A 19,069-nucleotide genomic window follows, 5' to 3' on the forward strand; every position below is an offset into this window, starting at 1 on the left:
GCATTCAGTCAAAAGGCCCCACTCAAGGATCCAGAAGGCCACATGTGGCCCAAAGGCTGCAGGTTCCCCACCCCTGGGTGGCTCTCCTACTCCAGCTAGTAATGCACTTACACTTCCCTCCATTCAATCCACCAATGTGCAGTGAGCCTTCCCAGGTGACTGCCATGGAGGTGTGACTGGGAATATGACCAACATGTCCCCTACTCTGCCCGAGTTTATGTCCCTTCATTTATTCCTGAAAATGTAATTGACCAGCTCTAACTCTACCACTCAACCTTGTGTATCTGTTGCCTTTCTGCCTGTCTGTTCCAAGATGACTTCTAGGAGTTGACATATTTCAACTTGGTGACATCTCCTCCTGGAGTAGATGGTATCAAAATATTAATCTGTTTAACTGGGGCTCTATCAGCCATCCTAAAACTGATGACACAAAAAAGAGGTGATATAGCCTCTATTATCAAACATTACAAAAAACCATCCCTTACCTAATGCACAAAACTCATTCACATATTTTCCCATAGTTATGGTCCCATAGTTCAACAGAAGTCTTCTGATATGTGTTAAACATAATGTGAAAATGAGTCCTGGGTAGGTGGGGAGGGCAGGGAACAGAAGCTGTGACTCTTCCTCTGTGCTCAGCACGGAAGCTCCAAAGATCCTTGGAGTCCGTGATATTTCTGTGAGGGCCCCTGTATTAAAGCTCTCCAGAGAAACAGAACTAGTAGGATATATACCAGGGGCGGGAGAGATTGAGTTGTTATGTGGAATTGCGAGGCAGGGACCAAATCTGCAGTTGGCAGATACAGGCCAGGAGGGTGGTTCCTAGGGGCGGAGAAGCCGAGTGGGGAGAGGGACTGCAGGAAATTGCAGCTAACACCCGCAAAGAGCAGGAACTTGAGCTTTTGAGGCGTACGCACCTGTGGAGCTGCAACTTTGTCAGTCCTGTGCATCAGTCATCTGGCAGCATCCCACACCTCCTGTAAGCCCTCCCCCAGACCAGGCCAATAAAAGGAAACCACCTGGGAGTCCTCAACGTCTTTCTCCACTCATGGAGACTGACCCGTTCCTCTTTGGAACACACTCTTGCGTTGTATAGCTCCCTTCTTTTCTACAATAAAATCTATTTGTGTGAGGCCAAGCACGGTGGCTCACGCCTGTAATCCTAGCGCTCTGGGAGGCCGAGACGGGCGGATCGTTTGAGCTCAGGAGTTTGAGACCAGCCCGAGCAAGAGCAAGACCCCATCTCTACTAAAAAAATAGAAAGAAATTAGCTGGACAACTAAAAATATATATAGAAAAATTAGCTGGGCATGGTGGTGCACGCCTGTAGTCCCAGCTACTCGGGAGGCTGAGGCAGTAGGATCGCTTGAGCCCAGGAGTTTGAGGTTGCTGTGAGCTGATGCCACGGCACTCTAGCCGGGGCAACAGAGTGACAGTCTGTCTCAAAAAAAAAAAAAAAGCTATTTGTGTGGAATTGCTTCCTGTCTGTGGTCACTCTGTTGCACTGGCCCTGCTTGTGAATTTTCCAAGCAAGGAGCCAAAGAACCAGGACAACAGTCCACCAATTGGCCAGACTGGCCAGAATTGGCTCATATGATTACAGAGTCTAAGAAGTCCCACAATCTGCCATCTGCAGACCGAAGACCCAGAAAAGCTGGTGGTATAATTCAGTCAAGTCCAAAGGCCTGAAAACCAGGGAAGCCAATGGTAGAAAGTCTGATCCAAGGGCCAGAGAAGTTGAAATGGCCCCACTCAAGCAGTGAGGCAGGAAAACAAGGGGCAGATCCTTCCTTCCTCCACCTTTTGTTCTATTCAGGCCCTCGATGGACTGGATGGTGCCAGTTTACCAAGACCACTGATTCAAATGCTGATCTCATCAGAAACAGCCTCACACACTCACCCCGAATAATGTTGAATCTGGGTACCCTGTGGCCCAGTCAGGCTGACACATGAAATTGACCATCACACCCTCCTCCTTCATCTTGTTTTCTGTCAACCCCAGACACACCTGTTCTTCCCCACAAAAACAGAAATGTGTCCAAGCTAAAGAAATTCACTCAACTCCTTTGAGGTGACTCACCTGGAAAGTGCTGGGCTCTTGAGATCCAGCCATTTGTGCACTACCCAGAGGACATCTGGTTCTCAGCTACATTGGCTTTAGGAGGACAATAGTCCATTTCCTCATCTCATGACACCTTTGCAAAAGAGATGTTTGTATTTTAAAGCTAGAACCTATGACATGGGAGCTTTCCACATGGTCTGTAGCAATACAAACTGGTCCCAAGTCCAGGGCTGGGAACCATTCTTGCTTCCCTCCCCAGAACCAAGGAGAGAGCCTCAGCTCTCCAGGGCCTATAACAGCTTTTCTGGTGTCTCCTCTGGGATTTGGAGACTGGGGCTGTGAGTGAGGCAGGGCAGCTGGGGAGATGGAATTGGGAGGGCTGCAGAAAAGGCAGACCCCAAGAAGCCACTCAAGATCAACTGAGGGATGGAAAAAGAATGAGCTGAGGGCAGGCAGTGGGTGAGAGAGGTCCTGGCCTCACTGGGTGGCCACAGCTCACAAGAGAGGAGGAGCAGTCTCTCTGGTCCCTAGGCCTGCAGTTTGGAGTCAGAGTGAGGCTGTCCTGTGTTTCCAGCCCTGGGCCTCCATGGAGTCCAGGTCATCAATGTGGTCAGCTGCCCTGCTGCTGTTCAGGAATATGAAGACCTGAGATTTTTCCCAGTTTCAGCCCCACCACACAGGGAACCCTCCTCCAGGGACCTGGGGTTAGCTACATGGGAGAGAGAATAATCCCCTTCTCTATTCTCAGGGGAACTTAGCTATGGGCCAGGGAGTAAGAGAATGTAGCACTTCTAAACCATCTTCGCAGCATGAGAGAAGAATTCCCTCAAACTCCTCTAGGGCTGGGCTCCTGACCTATCTCCATTATCCCAGTACCATGCAATCTGACCAGCCCTGCTCCATAAATGTGTGTTAAATTGAAAGATGTCCTTGTACAACTGCGGCTGGCTATCCTCTCCCACCCCTCCCTGAATGTCTCCTGTTCTCCTGTAACTCCTCTTTTGGGGGACCTAGAAGATCATGAAGGAGCAAATACTTCCATAGGTGTGTAGACTTTTCTTTAGAGGTCAGACAAAATGGCTCCAAGGCTTAGTGATAATTAAGCTTCTATAAAGGGTTTTGAAAATTACCTTCTCTGCAACTTCCTCAAGTCTGCAAATAAATTCTTATCTTCAGGGGTCAGAGGTATCTCCCAATCCAAGAAAGTCTTGTGCTGCTATAACAAAATACCTGAGACTGGGTAGTTTATAAAGAACAAATATTTATTTTCTCACAGTTCTGGAGGCTGGGAAGTCCAAGATCAAGGCAGCAGCTGGTTCAGTGTCTGGCGAGGGCCTCGTATCTGTTTCCAAGATGGTGCCTTGAATGCTGTGTCATGTGGCAAAAGGGATGGGAGGGCAAAAAAAGGCTAGTCCTTTTATAAGGCACTAATCTATTCATGAGGGCAGAGCGTCCATAGTCTAATCACCTCCTAAAGGCCCCACACCTTAATATTGTTGCATTAAGGATTAAGTTCCAACATGAATTTTGGAGGAGACAAAAACATTCAAACCATAAGAAAGACCATCACCTTTTGGGGGGACATCTTCCAGTAGGGGATTCTCACAAAAAGTAAGTCAAGTCCTTATTTCTGCATCAGTTGTCAGACCTGTGAAAGACAACCAGCAGACACCTGATCCTGATACGCTGTCTGCCTAGCATGGGAGTGGCTGGACACTGGTAATTAGATTCAGAAGGTCTTCCAACTCTATACTTCAGAAGGAGGAAAGCAGGAGGGAGCTGCTGCAAGGAAATACTTTAACAACACAGCAAAAAATACAGGATTTTGTTGCAAAGAAATTTTACATATCCATGAAGGAAAGTGGCATACTTATTGGATAAATGGGTAGATATGCATACTTATAGGATAAACACTCATTGGCTCCTTTTTTTTTTTTAAGAGACAGGATGTTGCTATGTTGCCCTGGCTGGTCTTGAACTCCTGGGCTCAAGGGAACCTCCTGCCTCAATCTCCTGAGTAGCTGGGACTATAGGCATATGCCACCACATCCAGTTCTAACTTTGAAACATAACTTATTTAGCTTTTGATTCCAAGGTCACAGCAAGCATCATTCTACTTTGGGAGAATACTTAGAACTGAGTATTATGCTTAGAACTAAGCTGCTGAGTTTAAGCCAGGACTACACGTGTTGAAGAACATCGAAGCTGAATGTCAAGAGCTGCCTTATATAATCCTGAGCTATGGCAAGGTCAATGATATGACAGATAGGAGTGCTTTTTGAAGTTAAAAAAATAATCTTCAATATATTATGTGCTAGCAGTGACATACTATATTCAGCATACTCAAACATGAATCATTAATGATCCCTAGCTACATGTAATCTGCCTGGGCTTTTCATTGTTAGCTGTGGTATAGTTTAGCAGGCAGATTACATTAATTTAACTCACAATTATTTCAGATCCCTTCCTCCTTTATACTTCAGGCTCTAAAATATGTTACAAAGGAAAGCAGAGAATGATCTAACAGGCTTGTCTTAGAATCACAGATATCAATGAAGAAAATATTTAAATGGCACCCCTCCCTGCTCAGGTATGTCCTTCTCATTCTATAACAGACACCAGGCATGTGGAGAGGCAGTGTTTTAAAAGATATGAAAGATACGTTATGGTGTCATTTTGTAAATGAAAATAAGCTCAATTGATATCACTCAGACTATGTTAACGATTAGTCTGGTATCCAAAGTATTTATTCCAAATTGGAATAGAGTATGTTCATGGCAAAATGAGCATTCCTGGGGAAGAAATACTGACATAAAACTCAATGTTCTATTTATTAATTATCACTATAAACCTAATTTTTCCAAACCCAGCTCCCCGTTCATAATATTCTACATGAATTGAAATGCAGATGGAAGATTATTAATCTTAACTTTTTCCAAAGTATTTATTCCAAATTGGAATAGAGTATGTTCATGGCAAAATGAGCATTCCTGGGGACCAAATACTGACATAAAACTCAATGTTCTATTTATTAATTATCACTATAAACCTAATTTTTCCAAACCCAGCTCCCCGTTCATAATATTCTACATGAATTGAAATGCAGATGGAAGATTATTAATCTTAACTTTTTCTTAATTTTTAATTTCTCTTAATTTTTATCATTCTAATCAATTATAAGTAACTTATATGGATTTATTGAATACTTTTCAAGATGAAGAGGAGAGATAAAAGACAAAGAATTTAAAATGTAAATCAGGTTCATTAAGATATAACTCAGTTGTTCCAGGTGCATAGTGAAAAAGTTTATTTATGACAGATTTCAAAACTTGGAAGAGAAGACAAAGAATGCACAAAAGCATCACAAAACTGTTACATAATATAAAAACACAAGAACCGAGCTATTTAAAGAACCATAGCTCAGGATCATAAGTGTACCACAGCAACACATTCAGTGCCGCAAGGTGATAAAATATGGTATTTTAAAAGAAAACCACTCAGCAGGACATAAAATTAAGTAACCATTTGGTACAGAGCTCTCTAACTTAGAAATCATAGGAGATGAGACACTGACAGCATTTCTCATGATAGGGAAACACGTAAAACAAGTTAACTGTAATAAATGATTAGCTGGGATATGTTTGTATTTTAAAGACAAACACAAAACAGTGACACAGTTTCCCTTCTAGACCCCTTTTTGTAATGTCAGCATCAGTGCATGATATATAGAACAGTAAGGAAAGAATGTCTTCATGGTTGCCAACTGCTTAAATATTTACCGAGAAAACATGATCATCTTTCAGTCAACTCATTGATCTGAATGCATGGCACCAAAGAAGGCCCTTTAGAAATACAAGATAACTGGCATAAAATGGTTTAGGAAATGTTCAAGCGCCTCCCTCTATTCCAATTATGTTTACCCAACGTTTGGCTTTCTTATAGCCCATCACTTGGATTACAAAGCAGCTTTCTTCTGGGAATTTCAAAATACTTCCCATTATTTATTTATTCATTTAATCAGTTATTTATTTTTAGAGATAGTGTCTCACTACGTTGCACAGGCTTGCCTAGAAATCCTGGGCTCAAGTGATCCTTCCACCTCAGCCTCCCAAGTAGCTGGGACCATAGGCACACGCCATCTTGCCTGGCTCACTTCCCATTATTACTAAGGGAAAATGGGTATACCAGAGTCATGGGTTACAGGATTGCCTTCTCCAGACTTTACTTCCTCTTTAACATGGCTAAATGGAAATAATTGAGCTTGATTAAATGAAAGCTAATTCACTTATGGGATAATAATCTCAGAATTAGACATGAATAGAGTTTTTAATATGGAATTTCTTAGTAAAATGTACTGTTTAGGACATGACAGAAGGAATTAAGATAATGTTTTCCAGATTATTCTTGGCCGGAACCTAAGAAGCAGCAGTTAACAATCAATAGCAAAGAACTTTACGGACTAGGCTTTTCAACCCTGAGTGATGCAGACTGTTCAGGAAGAGAGCCCTTTAAACTGCAAATTAAGGGCTCTTCAGGAATATTATATGCTATGATATTTCAAACTAAAACTTTAGAATGGTTCATGACCATTTATCAGAATTTTAGAAAATACAATTTGTCCTCTGGAAGTCATTTCATATATATTATTTTACTCCCAGATAAGCCAAAACTAACTGCTTAAAATAATAGAAAACCATGGAATTTAATAGAGAAGCATATATCTCTATATTTCTAGGGCACCTTTTCATCAGATCTTAGAATAAAGAAAAGCCACGACATTAATTCTGGTCCACATGTCTGGGGCCTAAAAGAAATCAAGGTACACATGATGGAAATCAGTTCAATTGTGACCAGGACTACAAATAATGTCCAAGCCAGTGTCTTGCCTTTGGACTTAGATTGTGAGGAATGACAATCTGTAAATGAGCCCCACTATCCACAGACTTTAGGCAATAAATTGTGTTTTCTTAGCTTAGAGACAAGGAATTCAAACAGGAGGGGCTTTGTGTGGCCTTCCTGGTCAAGCAAGGACAATGCAACACTACAGAGGGAGCAGCGATTTCTGAGCAAAATTCCAGCTTTGCTCTCCTCTCTCCAATACCCCCACGGTTACCCCCTAATTTTATTCTGTTTTCACTCCTTGCTATCAATTTAAAAAGGAAGTTCTCAAGTAGCACAGAACTGTTTAACTCATCCCCCTCCCCCTAAAACAATAGTCTTTTATGTAAATATTAGAGTCACTCAATTCTACACCTTAGAACCACAGACTCTGGGGTTAAAAGGCAACCTTTTGCAGAGAAGTGGTCTTAAAAAATAAATATAAAAACAGACTTTAGGCTTTAGGTTTCCCCTAATTCTCTCCAAGAAGGACTGGGCAGGGCTCTTCAAAAACTTAAACTCAGATATTTTCTATAGGTTATAAATGTGATGATAATAACTAATCCCACTAATTAATATTAAAGACAGATTTCAGATTTAACTCTTCCATACACATATTATAATTGGACAATATATATTTTCTTAAAAGTCTGAGTTTTCTTTCCTAAATAACAGACAAAAATATTTTTTAAAGTGCATGAATTAATTCATTAAGAAAAAAATAACTATGAATGGTCTAATTTCAAGTTGTTACCTACTTCTATTATAAAGCTACACATTATCTGAGGATTGAGTTTTAAGTTCATAGTCCTGAGGATGAGTCATAAAGCAAGAGATTAGAATAGAGTCCTTCCAGAGCAGCTTCACAATTACCCTCACATTGACATACCAGTTAGAGAGGAAAGTAGCAGAAATCACGGCCTGAGGGAAGAGGGAAATACAGCATGAGTTTTGAAAGATGGAGACCAAAAAACATTTTTATGAAGACCACCTCCTAGGTAACCCATGTTGAATGAAACAGGTCTGTTGAAAATCAGGGGCTCTCTGACATAGGAGTGCTGATATTGTCTGTGTAGGGAACATTCTCTAATTAGACACTTGTCAAAAGGAACAGAATGTTACCATCATCTTTGTTTAAACATTGGCAGTTTATAATTTTAAAATCGATGTGGAGTGGGTGTGTGTTTGCACTTCAAGTTTGCTGAAAAATTTTCACAATAAAACACTGGAAAAAAAACACTTCCTTTCTAAAAGCCCTATCTCTCAACAAAATAGTAAAACTAAACAAACTGAAGAAATTGAAGAACTTAGCCATTCTGTATAGAGAATTCCAATCTCTCCCCTACTATGCAGCACTTTCTTTCAATTGTTTGTTAATATTTTTTGTGCTCTAGAGAAAAGGGTGAGGGTGAAAACAAATGCTTTTCATTTCACTGTTTGGTTCTATAAACTTGGACAGGGAGAGACTGAGGAAATGACCACCTCTTAGAATTTGCTGGGCTATGAGTTCTCAGTAATTACCCGTGCTTCAGTATAAGATTTTGCCCCTAAAGTTCAATTATTTCAGAAATTTAATATGAGAATAGTGAATGAATTAGTGAAAATATCTTCATTTAGTTATCTTGTGATAATGGAACAAAGAAACCCTGACTGTTGGTATAAAACCAGTATGGAATGAAATGTAACCACACCCAGGACTTGAAAAGTGACCAGACAATAACAGGCACACAGAGGCAAGGGGAACAAATCCCTCAGGCTTCCCTGATGCAACAGAAGTAGGATTTCAAGGAAAATAAGCAAAGAAAATTTCATGGCAAAATTAAATGATAAATAATAAGTGAGTAAGTGTTATCCTTGGGAGTTTGCTATGCATGGCCTGACAGCTCCATTTTGAGAGAAAGTGAGAAGTTAATAACAAACAGGAAAAATAAACAAGCCTTTAGCTGACTAGAAAATAGCTCAGTAGAAAATTATTTTACAAAGATTATATTCAATTAGCTAAGGCATGATCAACTTCAATGAAAGCTCAGCCATCTGATGGGATGATGCATGGCAAGTTTGCTTTTCACTGCCTAAATAGACAGTCACTAAAATAACTTCTTACAAGGTACAGAAATTTTGGCCAGTGTAATCCTCTACAAAATGCATTTGCAAATATAAAATAATGGAGGTATGACGCTGCTCAGAGAATGGGAATGCTATAGCAATCCACAACATCCTATCCTCCTTAGGGCTTTGCCCCCAGGGGAACAGAAGGGGCAGGATGTATTGCCCTTCGTTGTTCATGATGCAGATGCTACCGCAGACCTGCTGGGAGGAGTCCTGTTCTTCGAGTTACTGATGCTGTGGGGAGAGAGGTGTGGCGAGAGGCATCCACACAGTGAAGGAGTGAGCCAAAGGGAACATCATGCAGAAGGTGACTCCTCAGAGGAGATAAAGGACTTTGAAATCCTGGAATCACAGGATATCTCTGATTGGCCAGGCAATTTCTCTGCTCTCAATCCCCAGTGAATGGGCAGATCCCTCACAACTTAGAATTCCTCCCAGGGAATGTTGGGCTGCACCCTAAACACAGGGGAGATTGGCATCCCCCATCTCTGAAAGCACAGACTTCTCCCCAAGCATCACAGGACTGACCTGCAGCAATGGAACATTATCACTTCCCGAATTCTCCAAAAATTGTCATCTTTAACTCCATAGAAGAGGTGCCCTCAGTGGCTCAGAACAGATGGGAAGCCTTCTGAGAAACAGATGGAAACTGTTTCAAAGGCAAAATGAAATGTGCTAAAAAAAAAATAAATAAATAAAGTAATAAATAAATCCAATTATTTCTCAAAATCCGAAGGCAGTAACAGACTAAGGACTAAGAAACAAGAAGGGACAGACAACCACTGAGGTCCCATCTGATTTCATTCTCCTTTCCACCTGAGGCCTGGCACCTGGTGCTCTGGTGACCGCGGGCTGCAGCGCCACCTGCACTATGTGGCCCTCCTGGGCCTCAGGGTTAGTAGAATGGGAAAGGCTGTCACCAGGGAAATGCGAGCTTTGGTCAGTAAAGAACAAATACAATCAGCAGCAACAGTAAGCTTCATTATCATCTTTCCTAAGGGACTTTGAACACTAAAAGCTTCAAGCCCTCAATGCAAGAAACCTAAATCCAGAAACTCTGGAAACCTGATTGGGTTTCACTGCATTTGGTTCCAAAGCAAAATTTCTAAATAACACTCCTATTCTAAAGACAAAAAAAAGTGGTGGGGAATCTGGAGTGTTTTTTTTTAAAATCTTCTCTACAAATGATACCCCTCCTTTGATTATACAAAAAAACACTTAATTAATAACACAACTTTCAAAGATGTAGGTTCTGAGATCAACTCAGTACCTAATTTCTACCCTATCCGATTTGACCACCAGTCCCCATGGGAAGGGAAACTAGCTCTTAGAACAGGAAGTAATAGAGGCAGTTTTTCTTCCCAGAAGATCTCAGGTTACAATGATCACCACTTTAGATTGCATGAAAGTTCTTGCTGTAATGGCAAAAACAAAGACTTAGGAAAGAGAAAAGAGAAGGAGTCTAACCATCAGGAATAGTAAAATCCCTCCAAGGGCAGTGAGGTCTCCCAGCCTATGCAGAGACCAAGAATAACCAGCAGGCAGGAATATGGCAGTGGTAAGAGGCTGGACAGAGCTTTCTCCATCCAAGAGAGTGGGCTCCTTCATGGACAATGTGCTTTTCCCTCTTCTGGCACCTCAAAAAGTAAAGAGAGTGGGTACTATTAAATGCATCAGCAGTAAGAGCTCTGGGGGAGGAGACGGCAGCAATCTGAATGATAAACCTTGTACCAAAACAAATCTATTTTTAAAAGACAACATTCTACTTCCTTTTAGGCTTGTGCCTGATAGGTGCCTTCACAGAGGGATTTTGCTGGAATCTGAAGCAAGAAGAGCGTGAGTCAGGGACCACAGAACAGGGGCACGACACCACCATCTGCAGAAGCCAAGAAGGGGAAAAAGCTACAATGTAGGGTCAACAGTCAGGCATGCCAGACAGGCCACAAGGCTCAGGAGCCTCACACTGAACTCTTAGCTCTTGCCTATCCCAAACAAGAGGCACCAGCCGGCAGCCTGCTTCAGCCAGCAAATACAGCCTGCCCCGTCCCAGCAGTCCTTCAGCTAGTGTAGTAGATGTGGAAGTAGAGAGTCTTGTTACGCAGCAGGGAATAGGAGTTGTCGAACTTGAGCAGGTAGATGCCCTCACCAGGGTAGTCATGGCTGCCAGCCTGCACATCTCGGTGGCTGTCCCGTCGGTACACAGGCATGACCTCCCCATAGCGACCCCGCAGGGAGCTCCTGGAGCCTCTCTCCACATCTCCAACTGGAACAGGTTCTGCATGAGCAAAATGGCAGAGTGTTTGGATATGAGTTCAGAGACCGAATAAGTCCTACCTGAAGGTGAGAAGGAGGACCAGGTAACCCAGTGGCTTTCACGGCAGGGAGAAATTGTTGCCCTCCTAAAGGCATCTGGAAATGTCTGGTGATCTTTTGGTCATCACAGTGACTGCTAGGGGATATTGGCATTTAGTACCCAAGGGTCCAAGAGTGCTAAAATCAGGATAATACCTACACAACAAAGAAATGCCAATAATGTCTCCATTGCGAAACAATGATTTAGCCTGATAGGAGCCTTCCTAGTTCCAGAAGCGTCTGGACATTTCTGAGGGGAGAAAGAGATATTTAGAAGGAAAGACCTTGACATCCTTTCATTCAATAGGTAAAAGAACTAGCTAACAGAAGTAGGAAATGCAGATAAACATGCTGTATAGAGTGACCCTAACACTTCTCCTAGGCTTCCTAAAAAGTAGCAAATAAGATACGAGGTTCTCCTCTTTTTTAAACACCTGTAGATTTCCCTGAAGACTTGATTTTCTTTTTTTTTGAGACAGAATCTCACTGTCACCCAGGCTACAGTACAATGGCATCATCATAGCTCACAGCAACCTCAAACTCCTGGGCTCAAGCAACCCTCCTGCCTTTGCCTCCCAGAGTGCTAGGATTACAGGTGTGAGCCACCTCACCTGGCCCAGACTTGCTTTTCTATAAAGAAGCAAATTAAGGGATTGATTTTTATTTTATTTTATATTTAGAGATGGGATCTTGCTCTGTCACCCAGGCTGAAGTGCAGAGGCACAATCATAGCTCACTGTAACCTCGAACTCCTGGGCTCAAATGATAAGGGATTCATCTTAAGATTATATACAAAAATCAAGGAATAAGACCAATGCTTAGACCCTATTCTTACAGTACCCCCAAAAATGCCTCTGGGTCATCCCTGAGTAGACATGCTGAGTATAACAACTGGAGTGGAGCACAGAAAACACTTTTAAAACTGCTCTGGGAATGAAGTAAAGAAGTGACCAGTAGTCAGCCAGCTGAGACAGTTTGGAGTAGGGAGAGAATGGAGACTTTTAGCAAAGTATAATCACTCAGTTTGGTTCCAGGCCAAGAATAAATATCCCAAAACTAAGAGAGAAATATAAGATAATCTCAGGTTCATATGCAATCTGAAAAACCCTGCCTCTCTATCCAGCAGGACTGACTCACCCTCTCCCTGACACCATCCCATCCCTGTCCCCAAGATGTTGGGAAAACAGTGACATACTGATTAAAGGAAAAGAAGCTTTCAAATAAGGCATCGATACCAACCACACCAGAATGTTCTCTGAGGGTCTGACTTTGGCTGGCACCACTCAACTGAGCTTATGATGCGGAATTCCTCACCCACAATGCTGCCGGATTCCTCATCTGCATTCCAAGGAAGAGGATGACTAGTACAACCCAGGAAGTGGTCACCAGAAATTTGGTTGGGCCAAAAAAGAAAATTATAAGTTATGTTTAACTTAAATTTACCTTCAATCTCCTCCTCTTCCTCTTCTTCATCCTCATCCTCACTGGAATCACTGACCTGCACAGTTATGTCAGTGCTAGTTACAGGGGTCCAGTCAAAATAAACTCCAAAGCCAATGTCATAGTCATCAGTTGCAAACTCCCAGCAGACACGCTTCCCCTCTGGGTGGGTAGGTACCCGGATGGTCACCACCTCACCCCGCTTCACCACCAGACGGCTGTTCTTCTCTTTGCCCAACTTGCTTTTGAATTCCTTCACCTTGGAAAACGTCCAGATGCATGGAGGTGCCATCAGAGGTGGTGAGACTGAAAAGACAGGCAGCTTACTACTGAGAAACCACAAGGAAATGCTAGCACACCTGCCATTTTGCTGGGTTGACACTCTGACATTTTGAAAGGTTGACACTCTTTCTACTGGCTTTTCTGACTTCCTTTCACAAGTCATTTTCTTATGTTCCCTCTGCTGCCTGTCTTTCTTTACATATCTATTGGAAACAAAAATTCCATGTTCTATACTCCCAAAAGTCTCACCTTTCCTGTGGTCCCCCAGAAGATCTGCAGATTCCATATCAGCTGAAAGAACATCTATAGCTCCTGTATGCTCAGACTGGATCATCACAATGTCACCAGACCGTTGTGGAACTTGATACTTGGCCATCTGCATGACAGAATTCTGGTTAAAGGACATATTAGAGTGGCAGATTCCAATTAGCTCTTTTCCAAATGAAGACTGCCTCCCTACTCCCTATTCTATCACCTCTTCTACCCCAACTCAAAGCTTCACATGCTATACAATGTTCCTTCACTTTCTTCCAAGTATAAGTTGCTAATAAATTCCACTGATTTTTTTAATGCTGCCAAAGTGTTCCCTAGTTTAAAGATTCTTTCTTGTTCTTTCCTACCTTTAGCACCTTTCCCACTACAGACCCTTTATAAAATCCTGGCCCACAAAAATACTTCCAGCTTACTACTACCTTTTGTATCAGTGGTGTTTCTGGGCCTTGCCTTCGTCTCGCCTCACCTGCGCAGAACCTCCCCATGGCTCCTCTCATGACAGCTCTTGCACTTGTGGTTTAGTTCAACTCCCACTCTGCCACACATCCTCCTGTGGCAATTCCCACTCAAGGGTTACTTCTACATCACTGTCAATCATTTATCCAAGGCTCTGCAGAGAGAGAATCTGGTTTATAGTCTCTCTCTCCCCCAACCTTTCCCTCTCTCATCCATGGCCCACCTCAGGCTACAAGTTGTCTCAGCTGCTATGTCACTAACAATGTTCTATAAATAATAGCAATTTCACCTTAGACTATCCCCAGGACTTGCATTTAAATAGTCAATTTGCTGTCAGAGATACTTCCATGTCAGACCTGCATGGAAGAATACAAATGGCATTTGATACTCAAAGCCCCTGCTAACCCATGCAGGAGCCTGCAATCTCTCCCTGGTGGGTGTCCCTTCAAATCACTCAGATTAGTGTTCCTGGTTTCATGTTATTATGCCTTTATTTCCTGTCCCTTCTCCAAACAGTCGGCAAGCAACCAACAAGAAATCTATACCAGCTGTCCACAGGGGAGAGCACATCAGTGAGTCAGCAATCCAATTAAGAGGTCGGAATTGTATTTTTGAGAAATAAATAAATCAAGTTTGTAATCTTTCCAGGCTGTATTCTCACAATATCTGTTTCTGAAGAGCAAGCCTTCTAGTTCTTCTCATCTCTAGCACTAAATGAAGTGAATTAGACTTTGGCTAGTGTGCTTAAATGAATCCTTTCTTTTCCAAAATGTTAAACAAAGGATTTAGTTTGCAACTTATAAGCTGCATAGCCTTAGTAAAGTCACTAATAGCTTGGTCTCAGTTTCCTCCTTTGTTAAATGAGGACACAATGGTATCTATCTCACAAGGTTGTTTTTAAGAGTAAATAAAGTGTGGTGGATAAAAATGCTTGTAACCATAAAGTATTATACAAATGTAATTATAATGCTTGGTGTTGTCTTAATTGTCACTAATTATTAATTGTCATTAATATCAATTGTTATTATAATACATATGCTAATAATGATACAAACAACCCCTACCTCCCATACCTCCAGCGCAGGGGGACCACTACTATTAATATCACTTCTACAAAACCTTTACCATTAAGAAAAGTAAGACTAAAACACAGTCCAATGACTGCAGGCTCCTCACATCAAAAGGATTTTAGGGAACACATGAACATTTATTCTAACACTTCATTTCCTGAATAAGTGCCTACCACTGGGTACTAGTAAAATGCTGGGCCCTGTGAGAGATACAAATAATCATTCTCCAAATAATTAAAAAGGAGATGCCCTAAAGGGAGCAAAGAGAGAATTCTGGGAGCCACCCTCACAGTGCTTTCTAATTCCAATGCATCCATTACGTATCCACATTCTGGTGCCACAAACTCCTCCTTTTATAAGATGGCCAGAATACGCTCCCTACCTCGTTGAGGACCTGGGCCTGGTCTGTAGGCAGCAAATCCTCTTCCACTAACGCCTCAGCCTCCAAGGCACCAGCTGCTTTCTGCAGGTCTTCTTTGGCATCCTTGCTCACTGGAGATACCATCTGTGGCCTCTCAGAGGAAGAGATCATGTCAATTCTAGGGCTCTTTGTAAAGGTGCAATTGTCCTAGAAAAACTCTGAAATAAAACAATGTTCAAAGGACACCCCCACCCCTCCCTTCGGCTGGCATTTAGATCTATTGTCACTTCAGCAGACCACTGCCCAGGGCTGAATTGGCCCACAATGAAGCAGTGACAATGTCTAAGGGCACAAGGACTGAAAAAGCCAGGTACCAGGAATCTGAGAACCATGAAAAAAAAAAAAAAAAAACACATAGCTCAGTCACCTGAGATGGACTGCAGGTCTGGTTTTCTTTGCTGTGGTTGTTTCACTTATTTATTTCAGTTGACAAATAAAAATTGCATATATATATTCATGGTATATACAGTGTGCTGTTTTATTATATGTATACATTGTGAAATGATTAAACTGAACTAATATACCTATCCATCACTTCACATACTTATTTTCTTATGCTGAGAATGTTTAAAATCTACTCTTTTAGCAATTTTCAAGTACGCAATATATTACCTATAGTCAACATGCTGTGCAAAAATCTCCAGAATTTATTCCTCCTAACTGAATCCTTTGATCAACATCTCCCCATCCTACTCCCCAGTCTTACTAACCACCATCTTACTTTCTGCTTCTATCGGTTCGACTTTATTCCTCACTCCGAGGCACATCATTTACTCCACACCAGAATTTCAACAAAAGTAGAGTTAGAATCCCAATTAGGATCTACTCACAAAACCACTACATAAAAGCAAAGGGAGGAGGCCTCAAAAGCCAGAGATTGATCACCAAAACAAAGGAAGTGCAAACTATCAGCAAGGCACTTCACTCTACAGTTATTCCAGGGGCAAAGTCTTTCAGCAGTTCCATTTCATACCCTATTCCAGTTTACTCATAGACCTACTCACTTTCTCTCCCTTTTTAATCACATTAATCAACTATCCCAAGGACTTAAAACACAACCATGTGAATAGCTGATTTTAAAGAGGCAAGGGAATAATTTATGCTTCTTTCCATTTCCCCTTGCTTCAGAGAGACTAGAAAATGAGTTAGGTGCCAGCCTGTAGCACAATATCCCAGGCCTTTTGGAAATCTGTTGCCAATAAAAGATGACATGGATTTTTTTGAGCAGCGGTTATCGAAGTATGGTCCAGGACCCTTGGGGTCCTCAGGACCTTTCAGGGAGGTCTGTTAAGTCCAAACTTTTTCATAATAATACTAAAATGTTATATCTCCCTCTTCTCATTCTTATTTTCTTAAGAGTGTGCAGCAGAATTTTCCAGAAACTATATGACATGTGCTATCTTAATGAAATGGATCCAGAAGCAGAGATGAAAATCCAGCTGTCTTTTATTAAGCCTGACATCAAAGAGATTTACCTTGTTTCTCTTCTCACTACACTATTTGCTTTGGAAATTAGTTGTTTTTAATTAAAACACATGTTATTTATACTAGCATGGAATGAGTTCATTATTGTTTTTAAATAAATAACTATATTCTAATTTTTCAGTTTTAATTTCTAATATGGTAAATATTGATAGATATATTATAGATATAACCCACATAAATAAAAATTCTTTGGGATCTTCAATAATTTTTAAGAGTGTAAAGGTTTGAGAATCCCTGCTTTAGGACCTTGTTTCCTCAGAGAGGCTGAGTAAAGCACTGGGAAATGGTACTATAAACCTCACAGGGGAAGCAGAAGAGAATTTTATTTTAGAGTTTATTAGTTTTTTTCTCTCTCTCTCTTTCCTTTTTTAACATAAATAAGAAAAATCACCCCTAGTTTATAAATTACCTCTTCTGATAAAACAGCCATCTTTTGGAATATCCGAATCACTTCAACCTAGCTCAGAACAAACAAGAGGTGACTGTTATGAGAATCAGAGCTGTGGGATACTGTTGATTTTTACAGAGTCGCTTAGGTAATCCTGTGTAAATTGTAAATTGGTCTAGGTCATGAGCCTATGTTAATACTCTTAAACCCAGAAATTGCAGTTCATTTTTGTTTCTTGAGTGTTTATCATTTGTCTCCTCTCCTAGAAGGTAAGCCTGGTGGCAGTGACTGGGTCTTACTCCCTCTGTATGTACAACATCTGGAACCAAGCCTGTCACATGGGACTTGAAAGCCCTTTGCACTCTGACATTGCCTTGAATCCCTGCTTTGCCCAGGTCACTCCACTCACAATGGCTTCTTGAATCCCTAACAGTCCTCAAACACCCCAAGCACTCTTCCAACTAAGAGCCTTTGCACTTGCTGTAGCCTCTGCCTAGAATACTCTTCCCTAGTTAACTTATGGTTTCCGTCTCTCAGGTTTCTGCTGAGAGGTTTCCTAGAGATTCACAGATGAGGCTTCTTCAGAGACTTCATAGAAAATGAGTGTTAAGAAAAAATACACATGGATTTAAAAATTTTTTTGTGCCAAAATAAACTCATACTCACTTGTTATGACATGTCTCAACAGGATCTAGTTTGAGGCACTAAGAAGGATAAGACATCAGTTTGAAAAGAGCTCCTATCAAAGCAACATGAATTCTGCTAAAATCGAAGCAAGAACCAACGTTAAATTTATGGTGACACTTGGGTGGAAGAATGGTGAAATCATTAATGCTTTATGAAAAGTTTATGGAGACAATGCCCTAAACAAAGCAGTTCACAAATGGATTACTCATTTTAAGAGGGGACAAGATGATGTAGAAGATGATGCCTTCAGTGGCAGATCATCCACATCAATTTGCAAGGAAAAAATTAATCTTGTTTGTGTCCTAACTGAAGAGGACAGATGATTAACAGCAAAAACAATAGTCAACACCATAGACACCTCAACTGGTTCAGCTTACACAATTCTGACTAGAAAATTAAAGTTGAGAAAACTTTCCACTCAATGGGTGTCCAAACCATAGCACCCAGATCAGCTGCAGATAAGAGCAGAGGTTTCAACAGAAATTTTAAACAAGTGGGATCCAGATCCTGAAGCATTTCTTCAAAGAACTGTAACAGGAGATGGAACATGGCTTTATCAGTATAATCCTGAAGACAAAGCACAACCAAAGCAATGGCTACCAAGAGGTAAAAGTGGTCGAGTCAAAGCAAAAGTTGGACCGGTCAAGAGCAAAGGTCAGGGCAACAGTTTTTTGGGATGCTCAAGGCATTTTCCTTGTTGACTTCCTGGAGAGCCAAAGAACAGTAACATCTGCTTATTATGACAGTGTTTTGAGAAAGTTAGCCAGAGCTTTAAAGGATAAACATCCAGGAAAGCTTCACCAGAGAGTCCTTCTCCACTATAACAACGCTCCTGCTCATTCCTCTCATCAAACAAGGACAGTTTTGTGAGAGTTTTAATGGGAAATCATTAGGCATCCACCTTATCCTGACTTGGCTCCTTTTGACTTCTTTTTGTTTCCTAATCTTAAGAAATCTATACAGGGCACCTATTTTTCTTCAGTTAATGATACAAAAAAGATTGCTTTGGCCGGGCGCGGTGGCTCACGTCTATAATCCTAGCACTCTGGGAGGCCGAGGCAGGTGGATCACTCAAGGTCAGGAGTTCGAGACCAGCCTGAGCAAGAGCGAGACCCCATCTCTACTGAAAAATAGAAAGAAATGATCTGGACAACTAAAAATATATA

General features: G+C 41.4%; 1 protein-coding gene across 1 annotated transcript in view; it reads right to left on the minus strand.

Moving 5' to 3' along the window:
- Positions 1-10,686: 10,686 nt before the first annotated feature.
- The window catches only part of TMED8 (transmembrane emp24 protein transport domain containing 8), a 56,650-nt gene continuing 48,267 nt past the window's right edge, over positions 10,687-19,069 (minus strand). The window contains exons 3-6 of the mRNA XM_012656123.1: positions 15,305-15,434; positions 13,373-13,499; positions 12,845-13,147; positions 10,687-11,324 (exon numbers count right to left, since the gene is read on the minus strand). Coding sequence (XP_012511577.1) covers positions 11,107-11,324; positions 12,845-13,147; positions 13,373-13,499; positions 15,305-15,434 — 778 coding nt within the window. The 3' untranslated portion in view covers positions 10,687-11,106. The remainder of the gene's footprint in view (positions 11,325-12,844; positions 13,148-13,372; positions 13,500-15,304; positions 15,435-19,069) is intronic.

Source organism: Propithecus coquereli, unplaced genomic scaffold (assembly GCF_000956105.1).
Source record: "Propithecus coquereli isolate 6110/MARCELLA unplaced genomic scaffold, Pcoq_1.0 Scaffold5, whole genome shotgun sequence".
In the NCBI taxonomy this organism is placed as follows: domain Eukaryota; kingdom Metazoa; phylum Chordata; class Mammalia; order Primates; family Indriidae; genus Propithecus; species Propithecus coquereli.